Genomic DNA, 26,700 nt, shown 5'->3' on the forward strand with positions numbered 1-26,700 from the left:
TACTGAGTGGTGACTTTAATTGCTGGTTAGATCCAGCTTTGGATTGATCATCCTCTGTTCCTAGATTACCTACTAAATCTGCTTTAGCTATTCATTCTTTTCTTTCTAATTATGGTATCTCTGATGTATGGTGTTTTCTTCATCCTACTGAGAGAGATTATTCCTTTTTTTCACATGTCCATCATACTTTCACTAGAATTGATTATTTTTTAGTAGATAACCAACTTATTTCATTTGTTCACTCCTGTGATTACCAGTGATTAAATGTTGATGTCAAAATTTTGGCCAAAGTTTTGGCCCACAGATTGGAAAACGTTATACCCTCTATTATTTCCGATGACCAAACTGGTTTTATTAAAAATCGTCTTCACCTTTTTAATATACGGTGTTTATTCAATATTTTATAATCTCCTTCAATTGGGACTCCTGAATGCGTTATTTCTCTTGATGCGGATTTAGGGCAATCAGACTGGCTATGAAAAAAGGACCAGAAGGTAAGATAGCGAATATTGGCTGCCCAGTAATGCAGACGGAAGTTAGGTAGAGCTATGCCACCTTCTTTTTTAGATTTTTGGAGGTAAGCTTTATTAAGTCTAGAACGTTTACCCTTCCATAGATAGGACAAAATAATAGAGTCTGAGGAATCATAAAAGGTTTTAGAAATAAAAATTGGAATAGATTGAAATAAATATAAAAATATATCCCCATTCTCCTTTCGAATCTTTGTAATACGTTGCTTAGATGCGATGTTTGATCGTGGAGAGTGGAATTACCTTTTTGCGGTTTTAGGAAAATTTGATTTCGGTCAAAGTTTTATTTCTTGGATCAAATTGTTATACCTATGTCCTACTGCCTCTGTTCTGACTAACAATCAGCAATCCCAGTCATTTAGCCTTAAACATGGCACCCGTCAAGGATGCCCTTTAAGTCCCTTCCTTTTTGATTTGGCTATAGAGCCACAGGCAATTGCACTTCGAAGTTGTCCTGAACTGACGGGGATCTGGAGGGGAGGTGTTGAGCATAAAGTTTCTCCTTATGCTGATGATTTATTACTTTTTCTTTCAAATCCGTCCACTTCCTTACCCCAATCTTTTCACATCTTGATCAACTCAGCCAGTTTTCTGGCTATAAACTCAACCTACACAAGAGTGAACTTTTTCTAATTAATAAAAAAGCACAAGCATTAGCATTTCGTGACCTCCCTTTTAAAGTAGTTAATAATCAATTTACTTATCTTGGTATTACAGTTACAAGGAATTTCAAGGATCTTGTTCATGAAAACTGCCAATCTTTTGAACTCTACAAAACAGAGTTTGTCACAATGGTCACCCTTATCTATGTCTCTGGTAGGTCATGTTAATGTTATTAAAATGTATATCCTTCCTAAATTTTTATATTTATTTCAGTCTATTCCAATTTTTATTTCTAAAACCTTTTATGATTCCTTAGACTCTATTATTTTGTCCTATATATGGAAGGGTAAGCGTTCTAGACTTAATAAAGCTTACCTCCAAAAATCTAAAAAAAGTGACATGGCTCTACCTAACTTCCGTCTGTATTACTGGGCAGCTAATATTCACTGTCTTACCTTCTGGTCCTTTTATCATAGCCAATCTGATTGTCCTAAATGGGCGGCAATGGAGTTGAACTCTACTAAGGATCTCTCTATTTCTGCACTTCTTGGATCTGTACTCCCTAGTCGCTTGCCTAGACTAATTGTTAATCCTCTTGTTAGATCTACTCTAAGAATATGGGCCCAGTTTAGATAATTTAATGGTCTTCGTGGTTTCTCGCTTTCTAGTCCTATTTTGCATAATCATCTTTTTTACATTCAATGCACGATTAAACATTTCATGATTGGTAAAGAAATCCTTTATTACCCAACTTTCCTGCAATGCCTGAGAAAAACGTTTGTGGACTTGTTTCTTTCTATTAATCCACTGTGGCTTAATATCTTTTATTCATGATAAATTAGTGCCCTTACGGCGCCCCCCCCACTTTGATAATATTAGAACGGCTTGGGAGCATGACTTAAATGTTTCTTTATCTGATGCGGTTTGGGACTTAATTCTCAAGTAGTTATTTCAACTTCTCTTTGTGTTCGCCACTGTCTTTTACAGTTTAAGATTCTACATAGGGCTCACATGTCCAAATCTAAATTGTCCCGATTTTACCCTAACATCAGTCCTGTTTGTGATAAGTCTAAAAGTGGCCAGGCTTCTCTTATTCATATATACTGGTCCTGTCCTAGTCTAGAGAAATTTAGGAGGGAAGTTTTCTAACCTTATCTCATATCCTTAATTGCCACTTAGAACCTAACCCTCTGATTGCTCTTTTTGGTGCCTTGGGTGAGAGGAATATACGTTTGAGTCCGGCTAAACACTGAACGTTATCTTTTGCTTCTCTTTTGGCTAGACATTTAATTCTTCTTTGGTGGAGAGATGTTGCCCCACCCACTCATGCTCAATGGCTTAACGATATTATGTCCTGTTTAGATCTTGAAAAAAATCACTACTCACTTCTCAATTTGGACATAAAGTTTCATAAGGTGTGGGGACCTTTTCTTGAATATTTTCATAACTTCCCTTTAGACTAGGTTTTTTTTTCAGTCCCTTACTTTCAGCTCTTTTTTTCCTTGGTGATAGGCATTATTATCTTTTGTTCTTATTTTCATTTACAGTTTTGGGGCTTTGAATGCTCCGATTTATATTTCCTACATCTCGTAATGGTTGGTCCGGAGTTTTTTTTTTCTGTGGGGGGGGGGGGTGGATACTAACTCTACATGACTTTATTTTGGATGCTTTTTCATCATTATTTTGAACCATATGATTACTGTATGTTTATCTTGCACTGTATTAATCTCTTACTTTGTAGTTGGGTTTTTGTTGTAGCAATAGTAGAAATGCATAAAAAAGTCAATAAAAAAGAAAGTAACTTTAGATTTATTAACAATGAAATCAAAGGATCTGATCTGATACCAACATGTAAGTGCCATTATGAAGTAAACATGGCAGTGCCTTTCTTTTCTTGGATGGTGGAAGTATCCTGACAGTTTGTATCACAGCCTGGTATGAAAATAGGAATGCCCAGAAATAGAAAATACTCAAAAAACTGGTGGAGACAGCTCAGTCCATCTCAGGCAAAGCTGTCATCATCAATGAACACATTTGTTACCAGCACGGGTGAATTATTGGCTGATCGGCAGAAAGCAGAAAGTGGGAATAAAGGGATCCTATTCTGGCTGGTTGCTGGTTACCAGTGAGTTCCACAGGGGTCAGTGTTGGGACCGCTGCTTTTTATGATGTAAGTCACTGATTTGGACAATGGGATTAATGGATCTGTGGCTAAAGATAGGTGGAGGAGCAGGTAATGTTGAGGAAACAGAGAGACTGCAGGGAGACTTAGATATTTTAGGGGACTGGACAAAGAAGTGATAAATGAAATACAATGTTGGAAAATGTATGGTTATGCACTTTGGTGGAAGAAATAAATGGGCGGACTCTCTCTGTCTCTCTCTCTCTCTGGCTATACATCCCATGGGATGATGATGGTTCCTTTCAGTCAGTTAGTGAGGTTTGATACATGCATCCTGGAGTGGCTATACAGGCCAATCCTTGACAGGCACTGTTTGCCACATACTTGGCAGGTGAGGCCTGGAGGGGCAGCAGGGGCAGAAGCTCTGCTGTGGCGCTTCCTGTGCCTTTCCTTTGTTGCCTCTATGAGCTTGTTCTCAGCAGCGTCCACACCTTTTGATGGTGTCCCTCCACTGTGAGCGATCTTGAGCCAGATCCTCCCATGTTGATGGGGCAATGTCAGTTTTCTTGAGGTTCCTGTGCAGAACATCCTTGTACTGTGGTCACTGGCCTCCTCGTTTTCAGGTACCATCGGACATTTGGCCATACAAGATGTCCTTGGGAAGTCTTCCGTCAGGCATTCTGACACAGTTGGGCAGACATCACCAAGGTTGAAACTGCTGGCATTCCAGCTCAAGAGAGGACCTCGGTATTGGAGACCTTGTCTCAGCAGGTGATCTTCATCAGAGAACGTAAGTGACGCTGCTGTGGTTGGTCAAGCTGGCGTAAGTGACTCTGATATGGGCACCACGTCTCACATCCATACAGCAAGGCTGATATGACAACGGCCCTGTATGTCTCGCACACGGTTGCCAACCTGATGTTCTGTGACTAAACTCGATCTTTCAGCTGACCAAAGGCAAAGCAGGCTTTTCTGGTTCTTGACTCAATCTCTACATTCAGAGAAGCTGAGGATGTTAATATGCTGTCCAGGCAGCAAAACTTGTTGACAGCATCGAGACGAGTGTCATCAATGAGGACAGTTGGTTCTTCGTAGCTTGAGTCAGGAGCCGGTTGGTACAAAAGTTCCATCTTTTTCAGTCTGATTGTCAGCCTGAAGCTTTTGGCTGCACTGGCAAAACGACTGGTGATCTCCTGTAAGTCTTTGAGGGAATGGGCAACCAGTGCTCAGTCATCAGCAAACTGTAGCTCACGTGCCACAATGTCCCTGACTTTTGTTTTTGCTCTCAGTCTTGTGAAGTTGAGGAGCCGCCATCAACCCTCGTTTGTAGGAAGACCCCTGACTTCAGTTCTGATGTGACATCCTGAAGAACAGCCACAAAGAATAGTCCAAACAGAGTAGGAGCCAAAACACAACTCTGTTTTATGCCGTTGGGGATGGGAAATGGGTCTGACCACTCACCACACATGTTGATGCAGCCTTCTATGCCTTTGTGGAACTGACGGATGATGTTGGTTAGGCGTGAGGGCAACCAAATTTTGGTAGGACCTCCTACAGTCCATCTCTACCAACAGTGTCAAACGCTTTCCTTGGATCAACAAATGTGACAGAGACTTCTCTGCTGCTCAACACATTTCTCTTGGAGATGCCTCAGTGAGAAGATCATGTCCATTGTACTGCAGCCTGTTTGAAAACCACACTGGCTTTCTGGAAGGATGTTGTCACTGATGTTGGACACCAAGCATCTAAGGATGATTTTTACGAGGTATTTTACAACAACTGACGGAATAGAGATGCCACGGTAATTGTTGCAGTCTGTCTTGTCTCCCTTGTTTTTGTAGATGGTCACGACTGATACGCCTTTGAAGTCTTGTGGCCGTTCTGCAGCTCCCCACAACTTTGCGAATAGCTGGTGCAGGCATGATGATAGTGTGTTACCGCCATATCGGTAGATCTCGGCTGCGATCCTGTTAGGGTCTGGTGCTTTATTGGGTTTTATCTGTTTGATGGCTTTGATGACCTCGTGAAGAGTAGGGGGAGCATCTAAGTCGAACAGTATGGGTTGAAGGTGTACCAGTTCAGTGCAGTGAAGTACCCAGTGCTTCATCGGTGATGGGTCCTGGTCTGTTCAGCAGCTTGTGGAAGTGTTCTTGCCGTCTTTTCATGTGCTCTGACTTCTCAGTGAAGATGGATGTACTGTCCTTGCTCAGGAATTGTGAGGTGTGAGGAGGTGTGAGGTGTAGGTGTTGCTCACTGAAGATGGATGTACTGTCCTTTCTCAGGAGCTGTGAGGTGTGAGGAGGTGTGAGGTGTAGGTGTTGCTCACTGAAGATGGATGTACTGTCCTTGCTCAGGAGCTGTGAGGTGTGAGGAGGTGTGAGGTGTAGGTGTTGCTCACTGAAGATGGATGTACTGTCCTTTCTCAGGAGCTGTGAGGTGTGAGGAGGTGTGAGGTGTGAGGAGGTGTGAGGTGTAGGTGTTGCTCACTGAAGATGGATGTACTGTCCTTGCTCAGGAGTTGTCAGGTGTGAGGTGTAGGTGTTGCTCAGTGAAGATGGATGTACTGTCCTTGCTCAGGAGCTGTGAGGTGTGAGGAGGTGTGAGGTGTAGGTGTTGCTCACTGAAGATGGATGTACTGTCCTTGCTCAGGAGCTGTGAGGTGTGAGGTGTAGGTGTTGCTCACTGAAGATGGATGTACTGTCCTTGCTCAGGAGTTGTGAGGTGCCTTGTTTTGATGGACCATACACAACCTGGATTGCTTCATAGAAGTTTCTTGAGTCATTACAGTCAGTGAAGGCTTGTAACTCCTTGGCCTTGTTCGCCCACCACTGGTCTTTCACAGCTCTGAGCTGCCTCTGCAAAGTTGATTTTGCACTCAAAAAGACACATTTATTAGAACTTGAGTTTGAATGTTGAAGAAGAGCCCGGTGTGTAGCTGCCTTAGCTCTTAGAAGGTCTTGGACAGATTGGTTGCTCTCATTAAACCAGTCCTGATGCTTGCGCTTGACTTTCCCAAAGGTGTCCTGGGCAGCGCTGTAGACCGTTTCTTTAAAAGGCATTCCAGTGCTCCGTAATATCGTCTGGTGGATTCTCAGCCGGTTTGCTTAGAGCAGTTTCCATAGAGGATTTCAGGGCATCTCAGCACACTCACGGTGTTTCACTTTGGTGGAGTTCAGCTTTTTGCGTGGTTTGGCAGCATTCAGTCTGCGTGAAGGTTTGATCGGTAGATATAGATCCGACCACACCATTCAATGATCAGTTGAGGACTCAACTCCACGCTTAGCTCTGGTGATATGAACAGGCAAACTATTAGTCAGAGCATGGAGAATTCTAAACGCAGAGATGCAAAGGGACTTGGGAGTCCTTTTGCAGGATACCCTATAGGTTAACCTCCAGGTTGAGTCAGTTGTGAAGAAGGCAAATGCAATGTTCACATTCATTTCTAGAGGTATAGACTGTAAGAGCACGGATGTGATGTTGAAGCTCTATAAGGCACTCATGAGACCACACTTGGAGTATTGTGTTCAGTTTTGAGCTCCTTATTATAGAAGTGATATACTGACATTGGAGAGGGTTCAGAGAAGTTTAATGAGAATGACTCCACAAATGGAAGGTTTACTGTATGAGGAATGCCTGGCAGATCTTGAGCAGTATTCCCTGGAGTTCGGGAGAATGAGGGGGATCTCATAGCATTTCCCATGGTAGGGGAATCTAGGACAAGAGGACATGACTTCAGGATTGAAGGACGTCCATTTAAAACAGAGATGCGCAGAAATTACTTTAGTCAGAGGGTGGAAAATCTGAGGAATTTGTTGCCACGAGCGGCTGTGGAGGCCAAGTCATTGGGTGCATTTAAGGCAGCGATAGATAGGATCTTGACTAGCCAGGGCATGAAAGGGTATGGTGAGAAGGCAGGGGAGTTGGGATGACTGGAAGAATTACATCAGCCACTATTGAATGGCGGAGCATTTTTGATGGGCCGAATGGCCTACTTCTGCTCCTATATCTTATAGTCTTATGGAGTCCTGCAACAAGAAAGCAGTATTCAACATCAAGGCCACAAACCATCCTGGCTTCACCTTCTTCCTCACCCCCATTCTGGGCCACAAACACCCCTTCTAGTTGAGACAACACTTCATCTGCAAGTCAGTCCGGTCATCTATTGATTCCAATGCTCCCGGTATGGCCTCCTCTACAGCAGCAAGTAATAATAAATGTACTTTGAATCTTCAAATCCTTCAAAGTTTGAATGCTGAACATTTTCCAATACAGCATATCTGCTTCGTTGGTTAGTAATGTAAACATGGTCAGGTCTTATCAGGGGACAGATGTGTGATGAATCACAGAGTACAATTTACTGAAGACATGAATATACATTCTATCAGTTAAAGAATAAAAATCTATTCCAGCAGATCATGCCTCAGGGATGGAACAGAAGGGGATGAGCCAGAGGTCACAGAGGGAGAGGAATGTCGCATCAGAGTTACAAGTTGGTAAGTATAATCATAGGAAATCTTCACACTATTTTCTCTCAGGAAGTTGAGTTGGTTTACAGTGTTAAATGGGTCCATTCCTTACAGACTTTAATGGTTGGCAATATCACATTAATGTTGCACCAATGATGTTTGGATCATGCGGAGATCTGTTCCTTATTCTGTAAACTCACACTTCTCTTTAATTTATTTATATCAATCATTTTCAGTGCATATTTCATGTTTCATGTCTGATTCATCGCAGACAGAATTCAGATGAAGTGAGAGGAAGAGCAACAGATGTTTCACAGGAAGATGCCACATTTCAGGCCTCGAAATCTGATACTGATCTGAGATTCGTGAATGAACATTGCAGCCCGCAGGGGTCTATTCGGCCCATCATGCCCATTCCCCAGAGAGATCTGCCAATTCCAGAATCCAGATTGATACAGCCTGGAAACTTTGGAACTTCTGATTTTACTCTCAATTTATTGCATGCGGCAAGAAAACTTTATTCCTCAAAGAAAATATTGCAAGCAATTTTCACCTCAGTACTGGTAACTGTGCTTGGCAAGAATATTCTTTCCAGGGAACTGTATAAATTTCCAAACTCCAGAAAGTACCTTTGTAAGCATCTCAAACACAGGCAGACTGGAGAGCACAGCATCATTTTGGACAAAATTTGTTGCACTTCCTTCACAGTGAGAACTTTGCAAGAGATGAAATTTGCACACAAATCTCTGTATAGCATTTCATCAACTACTGCACAGCTGCAGCAAAGCATTCTTGCTTGAATATTTAATTCCTCTTGCATTCAGTGCCAACAATATACTGTTTGCCTTGTTAATAGCTTACTGCTCCTGAACACAGTGCTTGTTTTCTGTATTTGATGTACAAAGACACCAAGATTTAGTTGCAACTTCCATTTACCCATTCTTTTATCATTCACATTATATTTCTTTCAGCTTTTATGGCCATAACTCAGTGTAGCATCGTAGCATTTTGGTAAGTGTAACATCATTATAGTGCAGCAAACCAGGTTCAATACTGCTACTGTCTGTAAGGAGTATGCACATTCTCCCTGTGACTGCGTGGGTTTCCTCTGTTTACTCTGGTTTACTCACATAATCCAGTGACATAGGGTCTAATATGTTAATTGACCACATGGTGTAATTGGGGAGCACAAGCTTATTGGGCCAATATTGCCTTTTACTGTGCCCTACATCTAATTAAAAAATAGATAATATGTGCTTCTTCAACATAGTCAAGGTCTATAATATAACAATTAGTGGCACTATCTGTCATGAATACCTCTAATCTGAAAGACTTTGTAAGTTTTATGAAATAATAAGTCTGTAGTTTGTGAATTAGACTCATATGATTGTAGAACACAGAAGCTCACCGTGTCCATTCTCACCACCCAGAATCCATTTCCTATCAGAGGGCAAGTGCCGGTACAATACAGCTATCACATCAAATAATGATAAGTCTCTGAACATAGACTCAATTCTCTGTTGTCTGCGTAATATGTCATTCTGAATCTAGAAACAGCTTATATTGTATTTGCCTGCAATAAAAGTCAAACTTACTACAATCTGTTGTCATTAAAAGTTCCTGCTTTGAATTTTATTTCATGTGTGAAACATTGATGACAAAATGTGGTGGTATGTTTATAGCTAGGATGTGAGAGTCACACAGTTTGCAAGACTGGTCTCCTGTAGATCGCTGAGACCTGATGAAGATTGAGAGACTATCTCAGGGTAGCAAACTACTCCTCCTCTGTAACCTGCACAGGGTCAAGAGAGTTGATGCACCTTTGCCTCATTTTTGTAGACACACTCAAGATGCAAAGAATTCATTTAAGATCACCCCCATCTGTTTTGGCAGCACACATGGATTACTAATCTGGATTTCCAGATGACCAATTTCATCCGTTGCAAACATTTTGTTCCGAAGAATCTGTAGAATCCCTTCGGATTCTCCTTCACCTTGTCTACTAGAGGAATCTTATGCTTTCTTTAAGCCTTCCTGATTTATTTCTTAAGTTTTCTCTGTCATTTCTAGTACTACATAAGCACCTCATTTATTACTGCTTGCCTGCACCTATTATACACCTTCTTTCGCTCTTAACCAGGGCCTCAACATCTCTTGAACATCAAGGTTCCGCCCTCACCACCATTCAGGGCCCCAGACAGTCCTTCCAAGTGAGGCAACACTTCACCTGTGAGTCTGCTGGTGTGAAACACTGCGTCCAGTGCTTCCAGTGCTGCCTTCTGTATACTGGTGAGACCTGACGCAGACCAGGAGATGGTTTTGCTGAACACCTATGCTCTGTCCACCAGAGAAAGCAGGATCTCCCAGTGGCCACACATTTTAATTCCACGTCCCATTCCCATTCTGATATATCTATCCATGGACTCCTCCACTGTCAAGATGTAGCCACTCTCAGGTTTGAGGAACAACACCTTATATTCTGTCTGGGTAGTCTCCAACCTGATAGCATGAACATTGATTTCTCTAACTTCCGTTTACGCCTCACTCCCATTCTTAACCCATCCCTTACTGATTGATTGACCAATATATTTATTTATTTATCCTTTTTTTCCTTCTTTTCTCTCAGTCTTTTTACTCTCTCTGTCTCTCTCACAATCACTCTTTGTTTGCTCTCCATCTCGCTCCGGTGCTCCCTTCCCCCTTTCTTTCTACCTAGACCTCCCGTGCCATGATCCTTTCCCTTCTTCAGCTGTGTATCCCTTTTGCCAATCAACTTTCCAGCTCTTAGCTTGATCCCTCCCCCTCCTGTCCTCTCATTTTGGATTACACCCCCCCCTCCCACTTTCAAATCTCTTACTATCTCTTATAACCATGTAACAATTACAGCACGGAAACAGGCCATCTCGGCCCTTCTAGTCCATGCCAAATACTTCTCTCACCTAGTCCCACCTACCTGCACTCAGCCCATAACCCTCCATTCCTTTTCTGTCCATATACCTATCCAATTTTTTTTTTAAATGACAAAATTGAACCTGCCTCTACCACTTCTACCAGAAGCTCTTTCTGCACAGCTACCACTCTCTGAGTAAAGAAGTTCCCTCTTGTGTTACCCCTAAACTTTTGCTCCTTAATGCTCAACTCATGTCCTCTGGTTTGAATCTCTCCTACTCAATGAAAAATGCTTATCTGGGTCTCCGAAGTGGACGCTGCCTTCTCGGAGCTGAAGAGGTGTTTCACCTCTGCTCCGATCCTGGTCCAGCCAGACCCCTCTTGTCAATTCATTGTGGTGAATCTGGGGTGAGAGCCGTCCTCTCCCAACATTCAGGCCCTGACCAAAAACTTCATCCCTGTTGCTTCTTTTCTCATAAACTGTCCCCCTGCTGAACGAAATTATGACGTAGGGAACTGGGAGTTACTGGCGGTCAAAGTTGCTTAAGAGGAGTGGAGGCACTGGCTGGAGGGAGTGGAACATCTGTTTATTGTCCGGACCAATCACAAGAACCTTGCATATATCCAAACCGCCAAACACCTGAATTCCCGCCAATCCCGTTCGGCATTATTTTTTGGCCGATTCAGATTTACGCTCACATATCATCTGGGGTCCAAGTACGGGAAGCCCAATGCTCTCTCCTGTCAATAATTTCCGAAGAGAGCGTTCCCAATCCCGAGATAATCCTTCCGCTATCCTGTGTGGTGGCTACCTTCACCTGGGAGATCGAGGCCATAGTCAGAGGCCCAACGGACTCAATCTGACCCAGGAAACGGACCCTCCAATTGCCTCTTTGTGCCTGATTCTGTTTGGTCTCAGGTTCTCCAGTGGGGGCATACTTCTCATTTTGCCTGCCATCTTGGGATTGATCAGACTCTATCCCTTCTGAAGAGATATTTCTGGTGGCCCTCCATGGACACTCACACCTGTTCCTTCGTCTCTGCCTGTTCTCTTTGTGCCCATGGAAAAGCTTCCCACCGACCACCTGCTGGATTGCTTTGTTCGCTTACCTGTCCCTAACAGCCCTTGATCTCATATTGCACTGGATTTGGTTACTGAACTACCCCTACCACTGCCTTTCTCACCATGGTGGACAGCTTCTCCAAAGCAGTGCACTTCGTAGCCCTTCCCAAACTCCCTACAGCTCGGGAAACAGCCGACCTTCTCATCTATCATGCCTTCCGCCTTCACGGGATTTCCTCTGACATAATTTCTGACTGGGGTCCCCAATTCGTGTCTCAAGTCTGGAGATCTTTTTGTCAAGCCCTTGGAGCTACTGTAAGCCTGTCATCCGGCTTTCATCTGCAGACAAACGGGAAAACAGAGCGAGCTAACCAGGATTTGGAAGCAGCACTGTGCTGCATAACCACCAACAACCCGTCTTCCTGGAGCACTCATCTCTCTTGGGTACAGTACGCCCACAACTCCCTGGTCAGCACCGCCACTGGAATGTTTCCCTTTGAATGCTCCCTCAGTTACCAACTCCCTCTGTTCTTCGCTCATGAAGATGACATTGCTGTGCCTTCTGTTCAGGCCCATCTCCATTGGTGCTGCAAGACCTGGAAAGACACACATGCAGCCCTACTTCGCTCAACCGACAGCAACCGGAGGATTGCTGATTACCATCGGATTCCTGCACCTGTTATCGGCTGGGGCAGAAGGTTAAACTTTCTTCTAAAGACATCCCCCTAAGAATGGACCCAAGAAATTCAGCCCTTGGTACCTGGCACCACTCGAGATTGAGAGTATTATCAACAACTCGGCAGTCAAACTCAAACTGTCCAAATCTAAGCATATCCATCCTACATTCCACGTTTCCCAATTGAAACTGGTATCTGTCAGCCATCTGTGCCCTCCTGCCAAACCCACTCTACCCGCCCGGATCATTGCTGACACCCAGCGTACACGGTCCGGCGATTACTGGATGTGGTGCTTCTGAGGCAAGGGTCTCCAATACCTGGTCAATTGGGAGGGATACGGTCCTGATTCTCCACTCCTTTATCCTGGACCCTTCCTTCATCCGTGATTTCCTTCGGGATATCCGGACAAGACTGGTGGATTGCCTGGAGCCTTCCCTTGTGGAGAGAAGGTACTGTCATGGTCGCGATCGTTAATTCCCTATCTTGCTCCTAATTTCCTTTGATTATGACTTGTTTCCAAACATTAATTTCCCATTTACTGCTAAGTCTCTTTGATGATGACACACCTGGTTCCATTCAAGACCTGCAGCATATGAACCCTGGTGTTACAACCATTAATCACCAGATCGTTGGACTTGGTCCTGTGAGATAACTACATATCCCGACCACTTAGAATCATTTGTTCTAATTTTAGCTCCAGTTTCAAGGATTACCTATGAGTCTCCATTTCTCTGAGTCAAGGCTCCGTGTCAAGCTTCCATATCAGGGCTCTGTGTCAAGATCCCTCCTGTTTGCTGTTTGGTGTTTACGCCGGTGTAAGCATCCAAACTCAATCTCTGTGCCTGTGTCCTGTACTTGGGTTGGCTTCCTTCACTCCTTGCAACATTCATGTCAATGGAGAATGCAGGATTCCAGGCTGCTGTTGGAGAAACCAGGTGACACTGTTGCCATATCATCTTATTTATGGTGGGACCATGAGTCTACAGTGAACCAGCAGAGAAAAGAGTCGGTATCTGAGAGCATCAATAGACATCTCTTCACTACAGCCAATCTATTCTGGATATCAGTGATTGTCTTGTTAGAGTTTCACATTTCCATTCAATTAGAGAAAATTACTTTATATCTCTCACATACACTATCAATGTTACAGAATAGGAGAAGCATGAGACCGCACTGCCCACCTCCTCACAGCATCCTGCTCTGATCTGGTCCGTTTGCCATTTGGCTGGTTCGTTAGATTTTCTGATCATGTTGACTGTCAGCAGGTGTTTGTTGGGATTTGCTGCTGCTCATTCCACTACATGATGTTACCGTGTAGACGTGATCAAAACATGGGCAGACATAAGAATATAATAATTTCTCTGACTTCATATCGTTAGTCATTTCAATTTGATTAATTCCTGACCAATGCAAATTATAACATTTTGTGAACATTTTTACAAGTGTGCTATTATTTACTACTCTCAGAACTGAAAAAGGAACCAAATCAATGTTGTCATTTTCTTTGGAAATGAAAACCGTAATCATCATCTGTATTGTGACAGGAAGAGGATGTGTCTGTGATCAGTTCCCGTTTACTACCGCAATGAGCAAAATACTCAGCTGTTCTTTCCTTCAGACTCAGAGGTGTTAAAACATTGACTAAATACACTCCAGATTTACTTCAGGTCATTTCAGGAGTCTGGATCTACATGTTTCAGAATTTGTTTCACTCTGACAGTGAAAGGGATGGAATCTGTGAAATGAAGTTTCAAACTGGCTGCAGCAAAATGTCTTCTCTTCTGATATTCAGTTTATTTGTTTCACTCCTTCAGTCTGGTTTCACCCAAAGTAAGTACTTTAGCTCACCGATTAGTCACTGTTGTTTTCTGCATTTTCAGTGCATATACTTACCAGATGCAGCTGTGGATCTGGTTTGTCTGGATTTTTAGCTGTTTCTTCAGTAAATATGTATACAACAAGTTAAAAGGAAATGCTTCAGATGGTACTGGGTGTAACATGGAGATGTGCACCAAGGATATTCCAACAATTGCACTTTGGAAGGACAAACCAAGGTAGATCATACAAGGTAAATGGTAGGACACAGAGGAGTGCAGTACAACAGAGGGATCTGGGAATACAGATACAAAATTCCCTAAAAGTAGTGTCACAGGTAGGTAGGGTAGTAAAGTGAGCTTTTGGTACATTGGCCTTTATAAATTAAAGTATGGAATATAAGAGTTGAAATGTTATGGTGAGGTTGTATAAGGCATTGGTGAGACTGAATTTGGAGTATTGTGTGCAGTTTTGGTCACTGAATTACAGGAAGGATATTAATAAGGTTGAAAGAGTGCAGAGAAGGTTTACAAGGATGTTGCTGGTACTTGAGAAACTGAGTTACAGAGAAAGGTTGAATAGGATAGGACTTTATTCCTTAGAGCGTAGAAGAATGAGGGGAGATTTGATTGAGGTATATAAAATTATGATGGGTATAGATAGAGTGAATGCAAGCAGGCTTTTTCCACTGAGGCTAGGGGAGAAAAAAACCAGATGACATAGGTTGAGGGTGAAGGGGGAAAAGTTTAAAGGGAACATTAGAGGAGGCTTCTTCACACTGAGAGTGATGGGGTGTGGAATGAGCTGCCAGATGATATAAATGCGGTCTCACTTTCAACATTTAAGAAAAACCTGGCCAGGTACATGGATGAGAGGTGTATAGAGGGGTATGGTCCAGGTGCAGGTCAGTGGGACTAGGCAGAAAAATGGTTTGGCACAGCCAAGAAGGGCCAAAAGGCCTGTTTCTGTGCTGTAATGTTCTATGGTTCTAATTGAGGTGCTGTGGATATTGTTCAACAAAACAGGTGAAGTGGACTAGAACCGAATTATTCAGTGGTTAAAAGAGTGCAAGACGATCTTACCAAAACATACAAGATTCTGGTGTGTCTAGAGTCAGATCAAGAAAAGTGAAAAAATAAAGATCTTTTTTGTATACTAGTAATTGTTCAGGATTTTCAGTTGTATGGAGCTGTGTACACTGTGTCAGAGCAAGTACAGGGATCAATAGCATTCTGGATGTTCAAGGAATTATGGAACATGGGGTCAGTAGAAGAAAGTGGTGCTGAGGATCAGGTCAGACATGATCTTGTTGAATGATAGAGCAGGAATGATGGGCTGAATGGCCTACTGCAGCTTCAATTCTTTTTATTATTACGTATTGAACAAAAAGGCTCTATTTCTTTCTATTTCATGCTCATTATTTATTGCTATTTATTTATAACTGCATTTGCACAGTGTGTTGTCCATTGATCCTGTTTACAGTTACTGTTCTATAGATTTGCTATGAATGCGCACAGAAAAAGAATCTCTGGTTTGTTTGTGGTGACATGTATGTACTCTGATAATATATTTCACTTTGAACTTTGAATTTCTTGAAGTCATACACTGGTTATTCAGGAATGTGTTCTTTATATCCACAACGCCACACCTTACAATTTGTGTAAAAATGCTTTCAGCTTCCACAACACAGATAGCATCTCAGCAACTTTACCAGGAATTGTACAGTTGTCGAATTTGTTTTCCAGTCTTGTTCCCTGCCTGTATTCCATAACTTTAATGGTTCATCTATTTCAAAGACTGAATACTTGACATGTGACACATATCTGAAAGTGTCAAAGATATGGAATGTTTGCAGTTTCTTTTTTCAGATTCAGTGGTAATTAATAAAGATACTCTTCAGTCAATAGTGTTTTTTTATCAGTGTTGGCTTATCATATGTGGAGTGGTAATCTTATTTTACATGCTATTCTTACTGACCAATTCATTATACTGTGTGTCGAGGTGGTACCTGAGAAACAGAAACAGAATGCAGAATAAAGTGTACAGCAGCAGAGAAAGTACAGTGCAGGTGTCAATCAGGTGCAATATCTGAACGAGTTGAACTCAGATAGAGGGTCCAGCTAATCACACTAGGAAGCCATTGAACATTCTTATAACAGTGAGATAGAAGCAGCCCTAGAGCCTGTTGATACATGATTTCAGTACAATGTATCTTCTGTCAAATGGGAAAGGAAAATAGACAATGCCTGCAGAGGGTGGGCCTGTTGATGATGTTGGCTGATTTACTGTGGCAGCAAGAAGTATAGATGGAGTTCCTGGAGGTGATGCTAGTTTTCACAATGAACAAACCAAACACAGTCGCCTTACACTGATGTCATTACATCTGAAACTGTTTCTTGAAGTGAACACAACAACTCGATGACAGTGTTTTTGAATTATGTAGGACAGCTTCGTCCATGAACAATATGTGTCATCTGTCACCCATTACTTTACAAGGGCTGCCCCAGAACTCAACAAAACCATTATTGTGAGTCTGTCTGGAGCTCAAACAAGCCATGTGGCCTGCGTCTTATGTGCCTTGGTTGGAATAACAACAAGTGTCTCTGGCTCGTGCAGGGGTGTGCTGATACCCACATTGTCACGTCGTGATGCACAGGGTATGAGAGTGGAACCTAGTTTAAGGCAAGCTACAAAAATACATTCAGGTTTACACTTCAGAACTACAATGAAAATCTTTATGCCTCTTTCAAAAATGCAGAACAGACGATTGTAAGAGGGCTTAAGGAGGGATTGATGTCATCATTGCAGACAAAAAGGAATGAACATTGGTCAACTGGAACACAATAAAGGGTGCGGCGTGGTGTGAGATAGGAAAAGGATTAGAGGAACTGATTTCTCTGAGGAAGGCAGATCGCTGCTGAGAAGCCAACCAAGTCATCATGACATCAGGAATAAAATCACCAGCCGACAATGCCACTGCAGATAAACCAACTCACCTGCAGAGGACTGCAAATCATCTTTTGCAGCCATTCAGAAACACAGGAGAACCCACAGGAGATGATTGTGCGAATCCTTGTCCATCAGAAGGGCCCCAAGAGCTGTCTTTAAGGAATAGTGAAACTGCACACACAGACCATTGGGTTGCGGGTGCTACATTATGTTGTGATGTAATTTAACATCGAGCTTCTGGACCACTGCAGCACAGAGGTTGGGCGTGATTTGAGGACTGTGGTCAGAAGAAATATAGGATGGGGCCCTGAGCTGCATGACCGAGGTATTGTTGAATGCCTGAGCCATGTCTGCTGTCATCACTGATACTCCAGAGACAACCTGTAGCCAACTGGTGGTGTGGTCCACCATGGTAAGGAGATGTGTGAAACTACAATAGTGGGTGGTGAGAGGACTAACCAGGCCCACGTTAATGTTGTCCAAGTGTCTCTCTGGGATGTCAAAAGTTTGATGTTGCCTACACATGACATGTAATCTTTATCCAATGGCACACAATATAGGCTGCACTCCAGTCTCGCACATCCTTCCTAAGGCCATGCCACACAAAGTTTAGAGCAACCAGTTTCTGTGAAGCCTTCTCGCCAAGTTGGGAGAGGCTGTGAATGGAGTTATAAACAGTCTGCCTCCAGTTTGCAGGCACTATGGGGTGAGGGCAACCAGTTGAGACATCACACAGGAGAGAAACTCCGGTGTCCCTTCAGCAGGTGACCTCTATCCTGTAAGCCTCTAAGTCAAGCAACACACACAAAATGCTGGTGGAACGCAGCAGCCCAGGCAGCATCTATAGGGAGAAGTACAGTTGTTGTTTCAGGCCGAGACACTTCGTCAGGACCTAAGACTCTAAGTCAGTAGCTTGGTTGAATGCCATGTCAGCTCAGTCAAACCTGATGTGTATAGCATCAACGGCGGGCTATGAGAGGCAATCAGCCACAGCATTACTTTTCACCTCAGTGTGCTGTATGTCAATCATAATGTCCAAAATGCAGTCCAGGTAGCATTGCTGCCATGCTGTCAAGTGGTCTGATGCTTTGGCCATCGCGTACATAAAGCATTTGAGGTCATTGAACACCGTAAACTGCCAACCCTCCAATGGAAAACAAAATTGACAGATGGTCAGATGTAGGCCACAGAGCTCACTGACAAACGTCCCTCAGAGGGACAGAGGATCCGGCTGAAGAATGCAAACGTCTACTACACTCCTCTAACCAACTGTTCATGGACAGCACACACAGCAAAGACTGAAGTGTCAGCAGTGATGGCTGTAGGTCATTGGCGAGCAGGTGCGCCAGTTGAGTCATGCTCGAAAGAGCTTGTTTGGTATCGTCAAAAGCTTTGATCAAGTCCATCGTTCAATCAAGAACGCGATCAGGGCACTGCCTTCAATGGTACTTTTCAAGGGGAGTTAAAATTCTGCAGCTCATGGAATTCAATGGTGATAGAAATTCATCATAATAAGAATTCTGTCTATGCTTCAGTAGTGTGGAGAAGAGGAAGTCTATAATAGTGGTGACTTTTCATAGCTGGGGTCGCACCTTCTGTGGTTATGTGGTGGCCAAGAAAGTTGATAGTAGACAACAAGAACTGGCATTTGGCAGAATTAATAATCATACAATGTTGGCTGAAGCTGGCGACAAGAATGTCATCTCGGTAAAGAAGAAGAACATCTGAAAATTTTAACATGGTCTTCATTAGGCGAGGCATGTTCAGCCCCAATGGCATGCCCAGAAACTCAAATAGGCCAGAGGGGGTTATAAACATGCTGTTTGGCGAATATTCTCTCCACATGTAGGCACTGGATGGTAGCTCCTGACTAAGTCCACTTTAGAGAATTTCATCTTAATGACTAAACATGCTGAAAAATCTTGAATATGTGGGTCTGGTTAATAATTGGGGGTGGTGGCTTCATTATGATGGTGTTCATGACAACATGGATGGCAACTACCATCGGGCTTAGGGACCATGTGGGGAGGTGAAGCCGGAGGGCTATTCGACCCATGGACAATGCTAAGAATTCTCATGTTTACTGTCTCAGCTTTTGTGCTGGCCAGCTTTTCTGAGTCTGTCAACATGGACGGGCATGGACTGATGAGGCAGCTGTGGAAATGTGGTGCCTAATCCCATGCTTTGTGACGGTAGTGGAAATTGTGGGTTTGTAGAAGTTTCCAAATTTGCTCAGCAAGAGAGTGAATTCACATATGGTGGTGCACAGAAACATAGAAAGCCTACAGCACAATACAGGCCATTCAGTCCTCAAAGCTGTACTGAACATGTCCTAATTATAGAAATTAACTAGGGTTAACGATAGTCCTCTATTTTTCTGAGCTGCATGTACCTATCCAGTTGTCTCTTAAAAGACCATGTCGTATCTGCCTCCACCACCATTGTTGGCAGCCCATTTCACGCACTCACCACTCTCTGCATAAAAAAAAACTTACCCCTGACATCTCCTCAGTACCTACTTCCAAGCACCTTAAAACTGTGCCCTCTCTGTGCATGTTCAGGACAGAATTGTCTTGGAGAACTTACTGGGGGTACAGGTTAACAACTCAAAGTCCTTTCTGTCCACAGACCACCAGTTCTATAGATCTACAGGCACTCCTTTGGTGCACAGGAAATCTGCACCAAGCAGAGGTCTAGCAAATTTAGCCAAGAGTCAAGTCCCATAGGTTGCATTGTCCACTGAAGCAGAGCGTCACATGACATGTCCCTGCTGCCACTAGCGCCTCCATTGAGGATCCATTGCTCTCCACCTTGTGGACGATGCCAGCAGCACACTCAGTTGAGTAGCAAGATCACACAGCTCGTGTCGCCAGCATATCCACTGCCAATTTCTCATACCCTCCTCTCCACGGTAATACTGACCCCTGTAGATGAGCAATCAAAGTAAATTTTGTGTATCATCCCTTTTCAATGTCAATTGTTTTTTTTCAATGATATGTGACTGTAGTCAGGACAACATTGAACATACAGTATAATTGCCCATTTGTATTTGTAATAGATGCTACCTTGGTAAAGCAGGCAACATAATCAAAGACTCCTTCCATCCTGACCATTCACTTTTCTCTCCAATGCCATTGGGCAGAAGATACCAAAGTCTGAAAGCATTTATCACCAGGCTGAATGAAAGCTTCTGTTCTGCTGTTGATAACAATTCAATGGATCTCTTGTACAATAAGATAGATTCTTGACCTCAAAATCCACCTCATCATGGCTTTGCCTATACTACACTTTCTTTGTTACTGTAACACTTTATTCTGCATTCTGTTATTGCTTTTCCTTGTACTGCCTCATAGTGCTGAAACAATTGCATGAACTGTGTGGAAGGGAGCTTAACAAAGCTCCATCATTCCCCGAACCACCGTGTGGATTACCCTCACCACCTCCCACAGTGTGGAGCTCCCACAGCACCCCTCCCACAGCATTGATTTCCCTCACCACATCTTCCACAGTGTGGAGTTCTTTCACTACCCACCCCACAGTGTGGAGTTCCCTCATTTCCCATCCCACAGTGTGGAGTTCCCTCACCACCCATCCCACAGTGTGGAGTTCCCTCACACCCATCCCACAGTGTGGAGCTCCCTCACACCCATCCCACAGTGTTGAGTTCCCTCACACCCATCCCACATTGTGGAGCTCCCTCACACCCATCCCACTGTGTGCAGTTCCCTCACCACCTCCCACAGTATGAACTCCCTCAGCACCTCTCCCACAGCATTGATTTCCCTCACCACATCTTCCACAGTGTGGAGTTCTTTCACTACCCATCCCTCAGTGTGGAGTTCCCTCACTTCCAATCCCACAGTGTGGAGTTCCCTCACCACCCATCCCACAGTGTGGAGTTCGTTCCCCACCCATCCCACAGTGCGGAGTTCCCTCACACCCATCCCACAGTGTGGAGTTCCCTCACTACCCATCCCACAGTGTGGAGTTCCCTCACTTCCAATCCCACAGTGTGGAGTTCCCTCACCACCCATCCCACAGTATGGAGTTCGTTCCCCACCCATCCCACAGTGTGGAGTTCCCTCACACCCATCCCACAGTGTGGAGTTCCCTCCCCACCTATCCCACAGTGTGGAGTTCCCTCACACCCATCCCACAGTGTGGAGTTCCCTCATTTCCCATCCCACAGTGTGGAGTTCCTTCACCACCCATCCCACAGTGTGGAGTTCCCTCACACCCATCCCACAGTGTGGAGTTCCCTCCCCACCCATCCCACAGTGTGGAGTTCCCTCACCATCCATCCCACATTGTGGAGTTCCCTCACACCCATCCCACAGTGTGGAGTTCCCTCACCACCCATCCCACAGTGTGGAGTTCCCTCACACCCATCCCACAGTGTGGAGTTCCCTCACCACCCATCCTACAGCACAGAACTCCGTCACCAACACTCCGACAGCTTCAATTTTAATTGTATTAGTGGCTATGTTGTGATCAAGTGATAAAATAGTAACACTGCATTAATGGAACTCTAATATGAAGTGAAGTAGAATGAAGCATTTGTAATTTCATGCTGTAACATTTTTATTGTTTCTCTTTTTTAAACAGAAAATCCAAAATATATTTACATTTTTGATAAGACAGATCAAATTGTGTTCACTGGACCAGACATTCCTGGAAATGGCCCTGTTGGCTGGGATTGGAAACCAAGTTACATTCAAGGCATACAGCGACTTGTGACATTTTATAAAGAAGGATCCAGAGAGTGGACCCCACTTTGGGAAAGAAACTTCATATACACTGGCATCTTTCAAGCTATGGACAATACGGCTGGTACCGTTGATCTGATAATTACTCGTCCCACATTTAAATTTACAGGATCTATTATCTTGGTGCAAAGAGAGCCCAGTTATGAAACCTTGAAACAATATGAAATTTTTGGGATCGAAGGTAAATGGGACAAAGATTTGAAAAGTGTGAAAAAAAAATTTCTTCATGAATAATTCACTTTCCAGTACTGAAAGTTTTATAGGGGTCATGTGAGATTTGTATTCTCTGCTTATTTACACAACTTATTTCTCCTAAATGGAGAAAGTTCTGTCCATTTAGGTGCCACTCAACAATATAAACTGACAGGTGACTCGCCCTTGTATGGGGGCAATTTAAAAACCCTCTGATGGTCTGATTACATCATCTTCAGGAGGAAATGAAAGTCCGGGCGGGCATTTGGAGAACTATTCTGTCCGAAAGAGCTGTTCCTCATGAAAGCTCAGTAAATGGAACTCTGATAAGGTGCATTTTGGGACTTCAGAGATTTAAACTATTTCTGAGCTTGTCACCAATTTGATGTTTGTTTTGTGCACACTGTATCATTTTACACAATGGGGGATCTTAATGAAGTGTGCCAGTAATCCAAAGATAGAATCAGACTGGACTGGTCCGTTACTCATACAATCAACCATCCTGTGTTTGGGATATGGGAAGGACACCTGAATGAAAGCCACAGGATTTCAGGGAGAAGATGCCATTTCAGGACAGCACCATGGGTCAAGATTGATTCAGGGTCGCAGGAGATGTGAGACAGCAAAACCAGTCTCTGTGTCAGGGCACCACCTCATGGTTGGCATCCACAGATAGTGGCCCAACTGTGTGACCCTAAACTGAACCCTGACATTCCATCAGGTTCAGGAGGTGGGTAAAGTGTTCAATCCTCTCACTGTCCTGCAGCAAGACACAAGTGTTGATCATAGTCACATCCTAAGGTCAGTTTGAACCCAATCATAGGGCATGCTACTACTCACTCCACTCATTCAGTATACACACCAAAGATTGAAAGGTTGAGATAGATTGGATATGCAGATGATGTTTCTGATAGTGGGAGAGTATAGGACCAGAGGGCCCAGCCTCAGACTACAAGAATGTCCCGTGGAACACAGTTGAGGAGGAATTTATTTTGCCAGAGTGTGCAGCATCTTTGGATTTCATTGGCACAGGTGGCTATTCAGATCATGTTAATGGATATATTTAAAGGGTAATAGGTTCTTGATTAGTTGGTGTTAAAGGTTACAGGGACAAGAGAGGTAAAAGGCCTCACAAAAGGAAATAAATCAGCTATGATAGAATGGCAGAGCAGATACAAATGGCAACTTGGTCTAATTCTGCTCCTGTGTCATTTTGTCTTATGGTCTTATTTCTCACAGTTGTAGCAAATCCACAATCACCTCTGAAGGGCAGTGACGTCATCCTCAGCTGTACCATCTCCAGACTCCCAGATACCGTCAGTCTCCACTGGAAACCAGTGGACTCATCCCAGCAGAACAGGAGAAACACTGATCAGATCCGGCTGAATAACACCGTCTATCTGATGCTCCGACACGTTACAGTGGAGGATGGGAAGTTGTATCAGTGTGAAGTGCGGGAAAACGGAAACATTGTTCTCACAAGCAAAGCAGATTTTACTGTAGACAAGGGTAAGTGCTGTTACCTCACTGTAGGTATTGGGCTGGAATATATCTGTCTGGTAGGAGATTGTTAAAAATAGCTCAGGAAGAGATCGTGGCCAGGTCTTTATGGATACTCACAGTATTTACCATGGAAATTAGTGAATTCAGGCCAGAGAACACTGATATCAACAGTATGAAGGAGGAGACATCGGCAGTCTGAAAACCACGGAGTCGTAAATCATGGAAACAGGCTCTTCAGCACATCTGGTCCTTGCCAATCTAAGCTCATCTCATTTGTGTAAAAACTTGTTCCGTGTGGAAGAGTTGAACCGAAGGATCTGCTTCCCCAACATTTAAACCTGTGACTGAGATCGTGCAATGAGAGGACATTGAGGAAAATAATACATAGATCAAGAGAGGCAAATCTGTGGTGGGAACAATTTCAAATTTCATCATTACAAGTTGAATTGAATTGACTTTATTTATTATGTCCTTCATGAACTTGACGAGTTAAAGTCTTTACGTTACGTTTCTGTCTAAATGTACAATGTGCAATTTATAGTAATTTATAATACATAGTATATGCAACAGAGCAGTCAATAAAACATTGAAATAGAATTGTATCAGCATGAATTAGACATTCCGATCGCCTTTTGGAAGAAGCTGTCCCAGAGACTGTTGGTTCTGGCTTTTATACTGTGGTACTATTTCCTGGATGGTAGCAGCCTGAACTGTTGATGGTTGGGGTGACGTGAGTCCTCAATAGTCATTCAGGCCCTTTTACATGCCTATTTTTGTGAATGTCCTCAATAGGTGGAAGTTCACATCTACAGATGTGCTGGGCTGACCACACCACTCTCTGCAGAGTCCTACGATTGTGGGAAGTACTGTTCCTGTACCAGGCAGTGATGCAGCCAGTCAGGGTGCTCTCAATTGTGCCCCTGTAGGAAGTTCTTAGGATTTTCTGTTATGTGTTTTTCACCAAACAGCCAGTTTGTACAGAACATGTGAGAACCTCACTGATGTTTATGTCCAGGAACTTAAAGCTATTCCCCCTCTCAAGCCCAGATCTATTGATATCAATAGGGGTTAGCCTGTCTCCATTCCTCCTATAGTCCATAACCAGCTCCTTTGTTTCTGCGACATTGAGGGAGAGGTCATTTTCTTGACACCACTGTGTCAGGGTGACGACTTCTCTGTAGGCTGCTTCGTTATTATTTGAGATTACACCCACTCAGTGTAGTGTCATCAGCAAATTTAATTAGCAGATTAATCAACAGTAATACAGTCATGGGTATACAGAGAGTAAAGGAAGGGGCTTAGGACACAGCCTTGAGGGGCACTCGTTTTGTGGCTCAGAGTGGCAGAGGTGAGAGAGTCCACTCTTACCACCTGCTGGTGATCTGACAGGAACTCCTGGATCCAGTTACACAAGGCAGAGTGAAGGCCGAGATCTCTGAGCTTCTTGTCAAGTCTTGAGGGAATTATGGTATTGAATACCGAACTGTAGTCCAAGTACAGCATTCTCACTTCAGTAGTTTTGATGGGATTATACAGTTCATTCCAGCAGGTCATTCAATATGTCAGCACTACATTCTCCAACCCTGCGACTAAAACCAATCTTAATCACGATTAGGTACTGTAATTGTTCAGCTGCAGTGGTGGATATTAAAGTGTTACTCATGTCAAAGTGTTACAGAGAAGGAGGAGTCCACATGACATCCACCAGTACTTCCTACACACACTCAGCACTGGGTCCCAGTTCACACAGCAACACTGAACAGCAAACCATTCTCTCTTTCAGTGACCCTTCCCACCAAGGCTTTATCATATTTGATGTGAATCCAGAGTTTGCGGCAGACTCAGCTGCTGCAGGAATCAAATCCCATGTGTGGACTAATGAGATGTTGAAAGCACGTGAGGTCCATTCAGAAACTGCAGCTGAATATGTGACTTAAACAAATTTGGAGAATGGGCTATTTTCTAAGTAGGGAGAAAATTCAAAAATAATAAGTAAAAGGGGGCTCAATATTCCTCATGCAGGATTCCCTAAAGGTTAGCTTTCAGGTTGATTAAGTGGTAAGGAAGATAAATGTAATGTTAGTAATCATTTTGAAAGGAGTATAAATGCAAGAATGTCAAGGCTTTATAAGACATTATTCAGACTGGATTTGGAGAATGGTGAGCAGCTTTGTGCTTTTTATCTCAGAAAGGATGTTCTGGCTTTGGAGAGGGTCCAGAGGAATGTCATGAGAATGACTCTGGGAATGAACGGGTTAAGAATGAGGCATACCTGATGGCTCGAGGCCTTTCCTCTCTGAAGTTTAGAACAATGAGGGAGGTCTCATTGAAGACTATTGAAGTTTGTAAGGGCTGAACAAAGTTGTTGCAGAGAGGATGTTTCTAATAGTGGGAGTGTCTAATATCAGAGAGCACAGCTCAGAATAGAAGGTCATCCATTTAGAGATGAAGAGTGTGATGAATCCTTAGCCAGAGGGTGAGGAATCTGTAAAGTTAATTTAAAGTGGTGACTGATGGGTTCACAGTTAGTCAGGGCATCCAAGGTTAACAGGAGAAGGCAGAAGAATGGAGTTGAGATGGATAATAAATCAGCCATGCTGTAATAACAGAGCAGACTCGATGGGCTGAATGGCCTAACATTGCTCCTATGTCTGATGGTTTGATGGCAGCTTCTCATCACTCGCTCCCGAATGGCATTATAACATTTTAATGAGTTCTCCTCTCTTTCATGCAGGTCCATATAATAAACATTACACACTGTATCGCTCAGTTATGGATCACAGTGAATTTCACCTCATGTGTTACAGCAGTACTGAACATTACAACAATGCTGCCTGGACTTGGCTGTCACATCTTCATCAAAGTTCAAGGAAAACAATTGCAACAGCATTTAAATCTCAGCCCATGAATGTCAGTGAGAGTCACTTTGTGAATCGACTGATGCTCACAAAGACACCTTTTAACGGCTGGAATTTCAGTATGAGGGTTTTTCCTGTGGTGTTTGAAGATGCAGGAGAATACACCTGTACTCTGGAAACTATTACATTTATGACTATCAGACTAAGCACAGTTAAAGGTAGGAGACAGAATGTGTGATAACAGATTTCCCAAAATCACTGCATTTT

General features: G+C 43.3%; 1 protein-coding gene across 4 annotated transcripts in view; it reads left to right on the plus strand.

Moving 5' to 3' along the window:
- The first annotated feature begins 1,253 nt into the window (after window positions 1-1,253).
- LOC140739240 (uncharacterized) overlaps window positions 1,254-26,700 on the plus strand; it is a 53,883-nt gene continuing 28,436 nt past the window's right edge. For 2 of the 4 annotated variants that reach the window (XM_073067351.1, XM_073067353.1), the window contains exons 1-4: window positions 13,954-14,180; window positions 21,720-22,061; window positions 23,312-23,581; window positions 26,310-26,651. In XM_073067351.1, coding sequence (XP_072923452.1) covers window positions 14,042-14,180; window positions 21,720-22,061; window positions 23,312-23,581; window positions 26,310-26,651 — 1,093 coding nt within the window. In that variant the 5' untranslated portion in view covers window positions 13,954-14,041. Of the gene's footprint in view, window positions 1,347-7,667; window positions 7,749-13,953; window positions 14,181-21,719; window positions 22,062-23,311; window positions 23,582-26,309; window positions 26,652-26,700 lie in introns of those variants that run through there. The other 2 variants (XM_073067352.1, XM_073067354.1) reach the window with 2 other exon arrangements.

Source organism: Hemitrygon akajei, chromosome 15 (assembly GCF_048418815.1).
Source record: "Hemitrygon akajei chromosome 15, sHemAka1.3, whole genome shotgun sequence".
NCBI lineage: Eukaryota > Metazoa > Chordata > Chondrichthyes > Myliobatiformes > Dasyatidae > Hemitrygon > Hemitrygon akajei.